The sequence below is a fragment of the Pristis pectinata genome, chromosome 4 (assembly GCF_009764475.1).
Source record: "Pristis pectinata isolate sPriPec2 chromosome 4, sPriPec2.1.pri, whole genome shotgun sequence".
Classification (NCBI taxonomy): Eukaryota; Metazoa; Chordata; class Chondrichthyes; order Rhinopristiformes; family Pristidae; genus Pristis; species Pristis pectinata.
In genome coordinates this window covers 1626154-1640026 of record NC_067408.1, presented here as the reverse complement: position 1 = coordinate 1640026, position 13873 = coordinate 1626154, and the positions used below count along the sequence as shown (strand labels likewise).

Genomic DNA, 13873 nt, shown 5'->3' with positions numbered 1-13873 from the left:
AGATATTATCTAAATGGAGACAGACTGCGGGTGAGTAGTTTAGTGGGAAATTTAGATGGATCTAGGTTAGCTTGTGCATGGATCACAAAAGGTTAGCAGACGGTTTCAGCAAATGGTTAGGAAGGCAAATGACACATTAACCTTTACTGCAATAAGGTCGGAGTATAGAAATAGGAAAGTATTGTTGCAGTTGTACATGGTGGTGGTGAGGCCACATCTGGAGCACTGGGCACAGTTTTGGTCCCTTATTTAAGAAAGGATAAAGTGACACAGGAGGCAGTGCAGAAGAGAAAAAAGAGAGAAGAGGCTAAATCCTGAGATGAGAGGGTGGTCAATGAGCAGCCTATGAAATTAGACCTATCTCACTTGGACTTTAGAAGAATGAGGGCTGATCTTAATGAAACATGTAAGATCCTTGAGAGCTTGATAGGGTAGATGTCGAGATGTCTCCATTGGTGGGAGAGCCATGAATGAGGGGACATAGCTACATGATTAGGTGGTGGTCGTTATCCAACGTCAACCGTCAACACTTCCCACTCCCAATGTCAACTCCACAAAACATTCTCTCCAATAGGCACCATCAATGTATCACTTTTCCCAATATTTACCCTCAACACATTACACTCCGTAATATTAGAGCTCAACACCAATACTCAACACATTCCACAGCCAGATACCAACACAAAATGAACCACTCCCTAAACCAACACTCAACACAAGCCAGACCCAAATACCAGTTCAACACTTTCCAACACCAACCGCAATACAACTCCAACTCTATCCCACACTCCAATATCAAATGCATCCCTGTGTGTGTAGTGCGGTGTGTGCGGGGGTGAAGGCTATGTTCTCACCGGAAACAGATACGTGTGCAGCAGGGAGTGAGGGCTGAGCATGCAGCTGCTATGGATGGGTTTCTGGTAAAGATGAGGTTTACTGGTCTCTTGTAAAGATGAGATGGTGCTGGGCTCCCTCATTGATGTGGGTGAGGGGTAGGAGGTGGCAGGGATGGTGTGCATATCTAGGAGGCAGGAGGTTGTGGCACCGGGTTTGCATAGTTAGCATGGTTGCTTTGTCTGTGGTGCCCTGGAGACAGTGCAACATTCTGCTGGGACTGAAGCTGGTGGGGAGCAGGGAATGTGTTTTGTGGGTGCCTTCTGGTGTGTGTGGGGGGGTCTAACTGGGGTAAAGGGGGCATGATAACCAGAGTAGGGCATCTCTGGGAGTGAGAACAGAGGATTCAAGGATACCACCTCTGGCACTGGGAGCAGAGCTGAGGAACATTGCTGCTCTCGTCTGTGATTGGCCGATGATGTTAGTGTTAGTTGGATCTGGCCCCCCGGTGTGAGGTGGGAAGGGGCTGAGCCAGGGATGGTTTGGGAGGAGAACCAATTGGACACTGAGTTGGACTGATGGCAAACGGTCTGGTCTCTGATCCTGGAGAGAGAGTGTCAACCTCCCCAACGCTTACCGTGGTCCGATACTGCCACTTCGTATCCTCGATTCAGACACCTCAGCGTCCCCACGAGCCAAGGATGAATGAAGATGGGAAATGGCCAGATCTCCTTCCGTGGCCTGTAACATACTGAGGGGGATGTAATCCTTCCCATCCTAGAGGAACAGAAAGCCTTGAATTTACGTGGCACCATTTACAGTCATAGACACCGCAAACACTTCCTCAGCATTTGCACACATTTTGTGGTTGGTGTTGTGAGATGGGAAGTACACCAACCAACTTGTGCACAGCAAGCTCCCACAATTTGCTCCCTCGGAACACAGGAGAATGAGGGGCGACCTTATAGAAGTGTTTAAAATTATGAGGGGCATAGATAAGGTGGACGGTAACAGTCTTTTCCCCAGGGTAGGGGAGTCCAAAACTAGGGGGCATAGGTTTAGGGTGAGAGGGGAAAGATTTAAAAAGGACCTGAGGGGCAACTTTTTCACACAGAGGGTGGTGAGTGTATGGAACGAGCTGCCAGAGGAAGTGGGTGAGGCAGGTACAACAGTGTCATTTAAGAAGCACTTGGATAGGTACATGGAGGGGCAGGGCCTGGAGGGATATGGGCCGAACGCAGGAAATTGGGACTAGCTGGATGGGCGCCGTGGTCGGCATGGACTGGTTGGGCCAAAAGGCCTGTATCCATGCTGTATTGCTCTACAACTCTGTGACTGATTTGGTGGTTACAGGAAGCCAGTGATTTCGGCTGAGGGACAAATAGTGTGAGGGAGTAAAACTCTTCCTTATCTGTTGGAACACAGCAGGCATGGAGGGGAAGTCAGAATATATACAGATGCTGGAAACCTGACATAAAATCACACAATGTTGGAAACACTCAGCAGGTCAGGCAGCGTCTGTGGAGAGAGAAACAGAGTTGATGCTTCAGTGGAAAACCCTTCGTTAGCGCTGGGGAAGAGGGAAAATACAAGAGAGTTTAACATCCCATCCAAAGGATGCCATCTGTGCCGGGATGGATTTTTGGACGGGTCAGGGTACCAGGAAGTGAGTACCCTGCCAGCCCTCAGATGCAGCTCTCTTCCCTGTGGGCTCCCAGTTGTTTGGACGGTTAATGTGAGGTTTCCCAAGGGTGCTCCCCTCAGAGGCACATTGACATCATGACTAGATCATTCAAGTGATCAGCAGGCAAATGCCCAGCACCAGGAGAAACGAAGCAGGAGGGTCCAGGGAAGGCTGAGCTCTAGGATTGAACTGGTGACCCTTGGATACAGGACAGATTGCTGCTCACTGAGGGTCTACGCAGAGGGGGACAGATGTGCAACTGTTCCTCCCAACTGTGTCACCCTTCATCCTTCTGTGCTGGGACTCCTGCCCCCTGTCCCTGACTGGAAGAAGCAGACATGGGGTCAGCAATGGGTTCAGACCCCGGGGTTAACTCCCCACCTGTCTCCCATGGTCAGGAAGCTGAAGGTACAGATCAGCTCTCAGCGAGAGCCGGTCCCTGTGGGGGAGATGAAGGAAGCTCAATGAGTTTCCTCACTTGGATTGGGAGCGAGAGGCCGGCGCACAGAAGCAGCCGAGGAGTTCCGAGGAGATAAGTGTTTTTTTCTCTTCCTTCTAATGGTTTCAGGGATAGCGGGGAGAAACTGCGCAGGCGTGTGACATCAGTCATTAGCGCGCGCACAGTTTAAAAAGAAGACCGCCATATCCAGCGGGCAGCGTCGGAGCGGGCAGCGGAGTGAGAGGGAGCAGAGTGATTTGGGCTTTGGCTCAAGGGACTTGGGCGTAAAGGGGCGAGGCGGGAGAGTAGCTGGTAAGTAAAGCTAAGGTTTATCTGTTACCTGTTAGAAATTTTTAAGTAGGAAAAAACTAGGTAGGGGTGAGAAAAAAAGAATTAGTTCAGATGGAGGACAGGGTGGTGTGCTGCAGCTGCTTGATGTGGGAGCTAGTGGACCTTGCTGCGGTCCACCATGACCACGTCTGCAGTAAGTGCTTGAGGCTGGAGGGACTTCGGCTCAGAATTGATGAGCTGGAGTTGCAGCTTCAAACACTGCGAGGCATCAGGGAGGGAGAGAGTTATGTAGATACTGTACATCAGGAGACAGTCACCCTCCTTAGAGCAGGTACTTCTGGAGTCCAGGAAGTAGATAGAAGGGTGACTGTCAGGGAGAGAAAAAGAAAAAGAAAACGAACAGGTAGACAGTGCAGAGGACCCCAGAGGCTGTTCCCCTCAGTAGCAGGTTTTCCGCTTTGGAAGCTGTTGAGGGGGATGACCTGCCGGGGCCCAGCAGCAGTAGCCAGGTCTGTGGCACTGGGACCGGTTCTGCTGCTCAGAAGGGAAGGGAGAAGAGGAAGGCGGTAGTGATAGGTGACTCGATAGTCAGGGAAACAGATAGGAGGTTCTGTGGCAGTGAGCATGAATCCCGGATGGTTCATTGCCTCCCAGGTGCCAGGGTCTGGGATGTCACTGATCGGGTCCACAGGATTCTAGAGCGGGAGGGAGAACAGCCAGAAGTCGTGGTTCATGTTGGTACCAATGACACAGGTAGGAAGAGGGATGACGTCCTGAAAAGTGAGTTCAGGGAGCTAGACAGAAGGCTGAAGAACAGGACCTCGAGGGTAGCAATCTCGGGATTGCTGCCAGTGCCACGTGATAGTGAAGTTAGGAATAGGAGGAGATGGCAGTGAGAAATTGGAGCAGGAGGGAGGGTTTTAGGTTTTTGGATCATTGGGATCTCTTCAGGGGAAGCTGGGACCTGTACAGAGAGGATGGGTTACACCTGAACCTGAGGGGGGCCAATATCCTTGCAGCCAGGTTTGCTAGGGTAGTTCGGGAGGGTTTAAACTAGTTTGCGAGGGGGAAGGGAACCAGAGGAGTAGGTCAGAGGAAGAAGGGGATGGGGAAAAGTCAGATCTGACAGGTAGAGAGGCTTTGAGGAAGGAGAAGCAGAGTACAGGCTGTAAAAGTAGTAAGGTGGACGGGCTAAAGTGCATTTACTTAAATGCAAGAAGCATCAGGAATAAGGGAGATGAACTGTGAGCTTGGATAAGTACATGGGACTACAATATTGTGGCTATTACAGAGACGTGACTGACTTCAGGGCAGGAATGGATATTGAACATTCCTGGTTTTCAGTGTTTTCAAAGGGATGGGGGGGGGGGAGAAGAGGAGGAGGGGTGGTGATACTGGTCAGGGACACTGTTACAGCTGCAGAAAGGGTGCATAATGTAGAAGGATCCTCTCTAGAGTCAATATGGGTGGAAGTTAGGAACAAGAAAGGAGCAGTTACTCTACTGGGAGTATTCTATAGGCCCCCTGGTAGCAGCAGGGATACTGAGGAGCAGATTGGGAGGCAGATTCTGGAAAGATGCAAAAATAACAGGGTTATTGTCGTGGGAGACTCCAACTTCCCAAATATTGATTGGCACCTGCTTAGTGCCAAAGGTTTAGACGGGGCAGAGTTTGTTAAGTGTGTCCAGGACGGATTCCTGACGCAGTATGTTGACAGGCCGACTAGAGGGGATGCCATATTAGATCTAGTTTTATGTAATGAACCGGGTCAGGTGACAGATCTATTTGTGGGTGAGCATCTGGGAGACAGAGACCACTGCTCAATAACCTTTAGCATTGTCATGGACAGGGATAGGAGCAAAGAGGATGGGAAGATATTTAATTGGGGAAATGCGAATTATGAGGCTATAAGGTGAGAACTTGGGAGTGTAACTTGGGATGACATTTTTGCAGGGAAATGTACTGTGGAGATGTGGTCAATGTTCAGGGATCTCTTGCAGGATGTTAGGGATAAATTCGTCCCAGTGAGGCAGAGAAGGAATGGCAGGGTGAAGGAACCATGGGTGACAAGAGAGATGGAACAACTAGTTAGGAAGAAGGCAGCATACATAAGGTGTAAGCAGCAAGGATCAGATAGGGCTCGTGAGGAATATAGAGTAGCAAGGAAGGAACTTAAGAAGGGACTGAGGAGAGCGAGAAGGGGACATGAAAAGGCTTTGGAGAGTAGGGTTAAGGAGAATCCCAAGGCTTTTTACTCCTACGTGAAGAGCAGAAGGATGGCGAGAGTAAAGGTAGGTCCGATTAAAGACAAAGGTGGGAAGATGTGCCTGGAAGCTGTGGAAGTGGGTGAGGTTCTCAATGAATACTTCTCTTCAGTATTCACCAAGGAGTGGGGTCTTGATGACACTGAGGACAGTGTTGGTAAGGGTAATGTTCTAGAGTTTGTAGATATCAAGAGAGAGGATGCGTTGGAGCTGTTAGAAAATATTGGGACAGTTAAGTCCCTGAGGCCTGACGGAATATTCCCCAGGCTACATCGGGAGGCAAGGGAGGAGATTGCTGAACCGTTGGTTAGGATCTTTGAGTCCTTGTTGTCCACGGGGATGGTACCGGAGGATTGGAGGGTGGCAAATGTTGTCCCCTTATTCAAAAAAGGTAGTAGGGATAGTCCAGGGAATTACAGACCAGTGAGCCTTACGTCTGTGGTAGGTAAGCTGCTAGAAAGGATTCTAAGAGATAGGATCTATGATCATTTAGAGAATCATGGACTGATTAGGGACAGCCAGCATGGCTTTGTGAAGGGAAGATCTTGCCTCACTAGCCTGATAGGGTTCTCTGAGGAAGTGACCAGGAAGATTGATGAGGGTATTGTAGTAGATGTGGTCTACATGGATTTTAGTAAGCTGTTTGACAACGTTCCACATGGTAGGCTTCTTCAGAAGGTCAGAGGCCAAGGGATCCAGAGAGACTTGGCCGTGTGGATTCAGAATTGGCTTGCCTGTAGAAAGCAGAGGGCTGTAGTGGAGGGAGTGCATTCGGAATGGAGGGCTGTGACTAGTGGTGTCCCACAGGGATCGGTTCTGGGACCTCTACTTTTTGTGATATTTATTAATGACTTAGATGAGGGGTGGAAGGGTGGGTTAGCAAGTTTGCAGATGACACAAAGATTGGTGGTGTTGTGGACAGTGTGGAGGGCTGCCAAGGCTTATAGTGGGATATTGATAGGATGCAGAGCTGGGCTGAGAAGTGGCAGATGGAGTTCAATCCAGAGAAGTGTGAGGTGGTACACTTTGGAAGGACAAACTCCAAGGCAGAGTACAAGGTAAATGGCAGGATTCTGGGCAGTGTGGAGGAGCAGAGGGATCTGGGGGTTCATATCCACAGATCACTGAAAGTTGCCTCACAGGTAGATAGGGTAGTTAAGAAAGCTTATGGGATGTTAGCTTTCATAAGTTGTGGGATCGAGTTTAAGAGCCGCAAAATAATGATGCAGCTTTACAAAACTCTGGTTAGGCCACACTTAGAGTAATGTGTCCAGTTCTGGTCGCCTCTTTATAGGAAGGATGTGGAGGCGTTGGAAAGGCTGCAGAGGAGATTTACCAGGATGCTGCCTGGATTGGAGAGTATGGATTATGAGGAGAGACTAAAGGAGCTAGGGCTGTTCTCATTGGAGAGGAGGAGGATGAGGGGAGACATGATAGAGGTGTACAAGATATTGAGAGGAATAGATAGAGCGGACAGCCAGCGCCTCTTTCCCAGGGCACCAATGCTCAATACAAGAGGACGTGGCTTTAACGTAATGGGTGGGAAGTTCAAGGGAGACGTCAGAGGGAGGTTTTTCACCCAGAGTGTGGTTGGTGCATGGAATACGCTGCCTGGGATGGTGGTGGAGGCTGATACGTTGGTCAAATTCAAGAGATTGTTAGATAAGCATATGGAGGAATTTAAGATAGAGAGATATGTGGGAGGAAGGGGTTAGATAGTCTTAGGAGTGGTTTGAAGGTCGGCACAACATGGTGGGCCGAAGGGCCTTTATTGTGCTGTATTGTTCTATGGTTCTATGACTGAACTCATCAACTGATGGACGACTTCAGCTGACAATTGTGTGCGTGTTGGACTGAGCCGGCACAACCCCAGGATCTCACCTGCTGGACGTTAGCTTGCAGCAGGTCTCCGAGGAGCTCCACCAGGTCGGAGAAGGTTGGCCTGTCCTTTGGTTCTCCTTGCCAACAGTTCAGCATGATCCGATAACTACCAGGACAAGCAGATTATCATTAGCTGGTCACCTGCTGGTTAATGAGCTTCTGGAAGGTTAAACTTCCTGACCAGCGACGACGTGATGTGAGGAAGTGTTCACAAAGAGAAATGTTCACGGTAAACCTCCAATAATTTCGCACATACAGGGCTGGCGCAACTTACAGTAGTGGATGTTATTTCTATTAATAACACAACACACTTCAAATTCCCTTCTTTAGATGTTACACCGTATTTTAATACATTTATCAGTGAAGCTAAACTTAAGCTCAACATCTTTCAGAGGGGTGCAGGGACAGGGACCCCTGTGAGTTTCAGGGGATGAGGGAACAGGGACCCCCCAGTGAAGCAGATGCTGATCCCACTGGAATTCTGAATAGTTGGATGGCGGATTATTGGAGTTTTATGCAGGAACAGGGAATGGGAGCAGGAGCTGCCCGTTCGACTCCTCACACCTGCTCTGATGATTAATAAAATTGCAGCTGATCATGTTTCTCTCATCCCCTGCACCCGGTGCTCCCAGTGGTGCAGCAGATAATGCAGCCGCCTCACAGGTCCAGCAGTGGTTCACTTCTGACTTCAGGCGCTGACTGTGTCTGTGTCAAGTCCATATGCACAGATGCACGTGTGCGCAGGTACATGTGCGCACAGGTGCATGTGTGCGCAGCTACATGTGTGAACAGGTGCACGTGTGCACAAGTACACGTGTGCACAGGTACACGTGTGCACAGGTACATGTGTGCAGAGGTGAAATGAAAATCTTACTTGCAGCAGCATCACAGGCACAGAGCATCAGATAAGCAGCATTCACAAGATAAACATAAATTAAACATAAATTATACAAAAATTATACAAGAGTTTGCACACTCTCCCTGTGACTGCGTGGGTTTCCCCCGGGTGCTCCGGTTTTCTCCCACATCCCAATGACATGCGGGTCGGTGGGTTAATTGGCTGCTGTATATTGCCCCCAGTGTGTGGGTGAGGGGTGGGATCAGGGGGGTGTTGATGGAGATATGAGAGGAAATAAATTTTGGTATTGGAATTGGTTTATTATTGTCACTGGTACCGAGATACAGTGAAAAACTTGTCTTGCACACCGATCGTGCAGATCAATTCATTACACAGTCCATTGAGTTCCAGGGAAACAGTGGGGGAATGGGATTGCTCTGAGAGCTGCCATAGACTTGATGGGCCAAATGGCCTCTTTCTAGTCCCTTTATTATTTCAGTGCTCATGAATCAATCAACCTCTGTCTTGACTATCGCCAGATTTATGAGCCACCCCTCAGTGTTTCACAGTGACAGGAGTTACTCTATTTAAGTCGGTTTTGGAATACCGGAATGGGAAATTGTGTACAGCAAGCTTTAACGAAAAGCAGTGAGATTAATAACCACATTTTTAACCACTACATAATTATAGACTGACAGAAGTGTTATGGCAGAGAAGGAGGCCATTCGGCCCATCGAGTCTGTCAGCTCTCAGTCGAGTGCCTCCTTCATTCCCATTCCTCCAGAGCTCTGGCAATCATTGCCTGTCCCATACCCGCTCAAAATCCTTCTGAACCCCCCAGGTGTTCCTGTGTCCACCACCCTGAGGCAGAGAATTCAAGATTACAGCTACTCTCTGTGCGAGGAGACTTCTCACCACTCTACCGGTCTGTTATCAGGACAAGGACGAAGGATTAAATACTGGCCGGGATGTGAAGACTGTCCCACCTCTTCTATGAAGAGATTTGAGGAGAGACTTGCATTCACATGGGCACAGTATAGATATTGGGAAATGCAGTGGATATCGGCCAACATTCCCTTAGCAGCACACAGACTGTCATCAAGTGGGATCTGACACCTATATCTTCACACCAAATGAGCTGGCATGGCAAGGGTTGGACACAGGGTGACGGTCCCTCCACACCATCCCATCACACACTCTCGGGGTCAGGCACAGGGTGAAGCTCCCTCTGCACCGTCCCATCACATACTCCCGGGGTCAGGCACCGACTGAAGCTCCCTCCGCACCATCACATTGCACACTCCCGTGGTCAGACACAGAGTGAAGCTCCCTTTACACCGTCCCATCACACACTCCCAGGGCAAGGTTAACATATATGTAATCTCATTTGAAAAGCATTGCTTGGAAAGATTTTGTAAGCAGAATTGAAAGTAAATTGTATAAATATTGGAAAAGGAGACCACTCGCTGGGGCAGAGTGAGAGGATGAGGGGATCAGATGGAGAGCTCCTTCAAGAGCCTGCACAGTCACAATGGGCTGAATGGCCTCCCCTTGCACTGATTCTGTGAGCGACATGAATGAATTCCACCACGGCACCCTGACGCAGTGAAGGCGCCTGGTTCGAGGAACTTTGGAAATTGAGGAGGCTTTTCAGACCCTCAGACCTGTTCTAGTGTCGACTGAACTCATGAATGATCTCAACTCAGCCCCCATCTACATGCCCTGGTTCTCATGTCCGATAGAAATCCATCTAGATCAGTGCTGACATTTTTCGATTGACCGCCCCCAGCCTGGACAATTCTTTGGGGGAGAAAGTCCCAGACACCGCCCACTCCCTTTCTGTGGTGAAGTGCTCTTGGGCATCACCCCCTGACTCTGGACTCTCCCTTCCAGTAGAAATAGTTTCTCCCTCCCTGTCCTGTTGAACATTCAATCATCTTGGACACCTCAGTAAGTGTCACGTTAAATCTCTAAACCATTGCTGAGGAAACGTGGACAACGCAGTATTGGCCCCAGGATCATGTGGTGCAGAGACATCTCCTTACATTTCTTCTGTTGCGTATTCTGGAGCCCGCATCCTGGTTCCCTCCCTCAACCGTTGGCAGAATTCCTCATTGATCTGGACTCCGGGATAGGGAGAGACACCTGGAATGAGAGGGGAGATCAGTCTGGCACTGATGAGGTCAACAACAGGCTCAGTCAGACCAGATCGGCAGTAAGTGCCCTCACCTAGGGAGAAGATCTCCCAGAGGAGAACTCCGAATGACCACACGTCGCTCTGGGTGGTGTAGACTTTATCGAAGATGCTCTCCGGAGCCATCCACTTCAGCGGGAGACGAGCCTGAAACAGGAGAGGGAAAGTGGGAGTTACAATCTGTCCCTCACTCCCAGGGCACACCCCGACTAATGAGAAACTCAAATACAGTCAGAGAGTCACACAGCATGGAAACAGGCGCTTCGGCCCAACTTGTCCATGCCGACCAAGTTGTCTATCTGAGCTAGTCCCATTTGTATGCATTTAGTCCATATCCCTCTAAACCTTTCCCATCCGTGTACCTGTCCAAATGTCTTTTAAACGTTGCGGTTGCACCCACCTTGACCACTTCCTCTGGCAGCTCGTTCCACACACCCACCACCCTGTGTGAAAAAGTTGCACCTCAGGTCCCCTTTAAATCTTTCCCCTCTCATCTTAAATATATGGCTTCCCGCTTTAGACTCCCCCACCCTGGGGAAAGACTGTGACCATCCACATTATCTATGCCCTTCATGATCTTATAAATCTCTGTAAGGTCACCCCTCAACCTCCTACACTCCAGGGAAAAAAGTCCCATCAATCAAGCCTCTCTCTATAACTCAAGCCCTCAAGTAACATTCCAAGGGCAGATGCAAGTAAAGGTCTCCTTACATGTCCCATCACTCACTCCCAGGGCAGGAGTGGGAGAGGTTGCAGCCCCTATTTGAGTATTTGGAAAGGCTGCTCCTCAAGTTCTGGTTGAGCTTCAGCCCCACGCTCCTGATCTTCGGGCACCCGGTACAGAGGAGGTGAGTGAGTGGATCAGCGGACTTCCTTGTCAACCTGCTCCTGGACCTGGCAAGGGTGGCCACTAACAGACCAGGCAGCATCCATCTAGGCCAACTGCCTGCCTCTTTCCTGGGATCTGTCCGTGCCCAGGTGTCCCTGGAGAGGGAGCACATGGTGTCGACTGGCTCACTGAAGGCATTCTGGGACTGCTGGGTGCCGCAGAGGCTGGGGTGTGTCCTGGGCAGTGAGGGTCACTTGTAATCCAAAACTGCTGGGAGCATTGTAATAAATAAAGAAAGAAAAGTACCAATGGGGGGGGGGGTGTTTGGGGAATGGTCACAGTTCAGGACCTTCCTGACAATAGACACAAAACTGGTGTTAAACCCTATGAACTCTAGGGCGTTGAGAATAGCAGTTGGGACATTATGTTATAGTTGTATAAGTCATTGGTGAGGCCGCACTTGGAGCACTGTGTACAGCTTTGGTCATCCTGTTATGGGAAAGATGTGGTTAAGCTGGACAGAGTGCAGAAAGATTTACAAGGATGTTGCCAGGACTCGAGGGCCTGAGTTATAGGCAGAGATTGGCCAGGCTCGGTCTTTATTCCTTGGAACGTGGGAGAATGACCTTATAGAAGGGTTTAAAATTATGAGAGGCATAGATAAGGTGGACGGTAACAGTCTTTTCCCCAGAGTAGGGGAGTCCAAAACTAGGGGGCATAGGTTTAGGGTGAGAGGGGGAAGATTTAAAAGGGACCCGAGGGGCAACTTTTCACGCAGAGGGTGGTGAGTATATGGAACGAGCTGCCAGAGGAAGTGGGTGAGGCTGGTACAACAGTGTCATTTAAGAAGCACTTGGATAGATACTTGGAGGGATATGGGCTGAACGCAGGGAATTGGGACTAGCTGGGTGGGCATCGCAGTTGGCATGGACTGGTTGGGCCGAAGGGCCTGTATCTGTGCTGTGTTGCTCTGTGACTATAACTATTTACTTGGTAAATTACTCTTGCAAATTTCTACAAATTTCTACAGTGGAGAGCATTCTGACTGGTTGCATCACCGCCTGGTATGGAGGCTCCAATGCACAGGATCAAAAGAGGCTACAGAGGGTTGTAGACTCAGCCAGCTCCATCACGGGCACAACCCTCCCCACCATTGAGGACATCAAGAGCAGTCACGGTAGTGTAGTGGTTAGCGTAACGCTATTACAATGCCAGTGACCCGGATTCAATTCTGGCCACTGTCTGTAAGGAGTTTGTACGTTCTCCCTGTGTCTGCGTGGGTTTCCTCTGGGTGCTCCGGTTTCCTCCCACATTCCAAAGATGCATGGGTTAGGAGTTGTGGGCATGCTATGTTGGCGCCAGAAGCGTGGTGACACTTGCGGGCTGCCCCCAGAACACTCTACACAAAAGATGCATTTCACTGTGTGTTTCGATGTACATGTGACTGATAAAGAGATCTTATCTTCAAGAGATGGAGCCTCAACAAGGCGGCATCCATCACTGAGGACCCTCACCACCCGGGACATGCCCAGGAGGTACAGGAGCCTGAAGACCCTCACTCAATGTTTCAGGAACAGCTTCTTCCCCTCTGCCATCAGATTTCTGAACGGTCCATGAACCCATGAACACTACCTCGTTATTCCTCTTTTGCATTATTTATTTATTTTTGTAACTTACAGTAATTTTTGCCTTGCACTGAACTGCTGCCACAAAACAACACATTTCACAACACGTCAGTGATGATAAACCTGGTCCTGATTCTGATGACTGATTATGTGTTAATGTTATGTAATGAAATAACGTTATTCATTATGAAAATGTCTTCACTTCTGTGTATACTTTAGAATTTTTTTCTGAATAAAGTATACTTTGAAATTAAAAAAAGTCCAAATAGTTTCTCCCTCCCTGTCCTGTTGAATGGTTAATCTCCTTAAACCCCTCAGTTAGAATGACACAGAGCGAGGTTCAGACCTGTCTCCCACCACACACTCCCTGGGCGGGAAAAGCACAGCTTGGATTTCATCAGCAAATTTTGAAATTCTACATCAGAATGTAATAAATAGAAGCAATAGTAGGCTATTCGGCCCCTCAAGCCTGGTCTGCCACTCAAGAAGTGACCTTCACCTGTGCACTGTTTCCCTGCACTAACTCCTATTCCCTTGATTCTCCTAACGTCTAAAAAATCTATCCACCTCTCCTGAGTCTAGTCAGTGACTGATCCTCCACAGTCCACTTTGCGAGGGAATTCCATAGACTCACTGAAAATGGTGGGACATTGGCTAAAAATTAACTTTTTCTGCATCCTGCCTTGAAGAGACCAGTGGACTTGTGGAAGGTACTTTGGTTGCTTCTCCAAGATGATAGTGTGAGCTGCACACAATGCATTGCAGAGCAAGACACACCCAAGATCAGTCTGGAGTACGTCCGTGGGCTGTATACAACGGGGTGTGTGTGTAGGGCTTGGAACAACTAACGGAGAGGACCTGAGGTGTTCTGGGTACAAGAAAACTTGCCATCATTTAAGGGTGGAGAGAAGTTTGTTAAATCAGTCTCGGGTGTGAGTCACTTGTTGCCTGAAGTGCCATTGAATCAACAGAAGGCAACTGGATAAATTGATAA

General features: G+C 49.1%; 1 protein-coding gene across 1 annotated transcript in view; it reads right to left on the bottom strand.

Moving 5' to 3' along the window:
- Positions 1-13873, bottom strand: part of flt4 (fms related receptor tyrosine kinase 4) — a gene marked incomplete at its 5' end in the record, with an annotated part of 122234 nt that overhangs the window by 8353 nt on the left and 100008 nt on the right. The window contains 4 exons of the mRNA XM_052013299.1: positions 1472-1611; positions 7394-7499; positions 10277-10376; positions 10461-10572. Coding sequence (XP_051869259.1) covers positions 1472-1611; positions 7394-7499; positions 10277-10376; positions 10461-10572 — 458 coding nt within the window. The remainder of the gene's footprint in view (positions 1-1471; positions 1612-7393; positions 7500-10276; positions 10377-10460; positions 10573-13873) is intronic.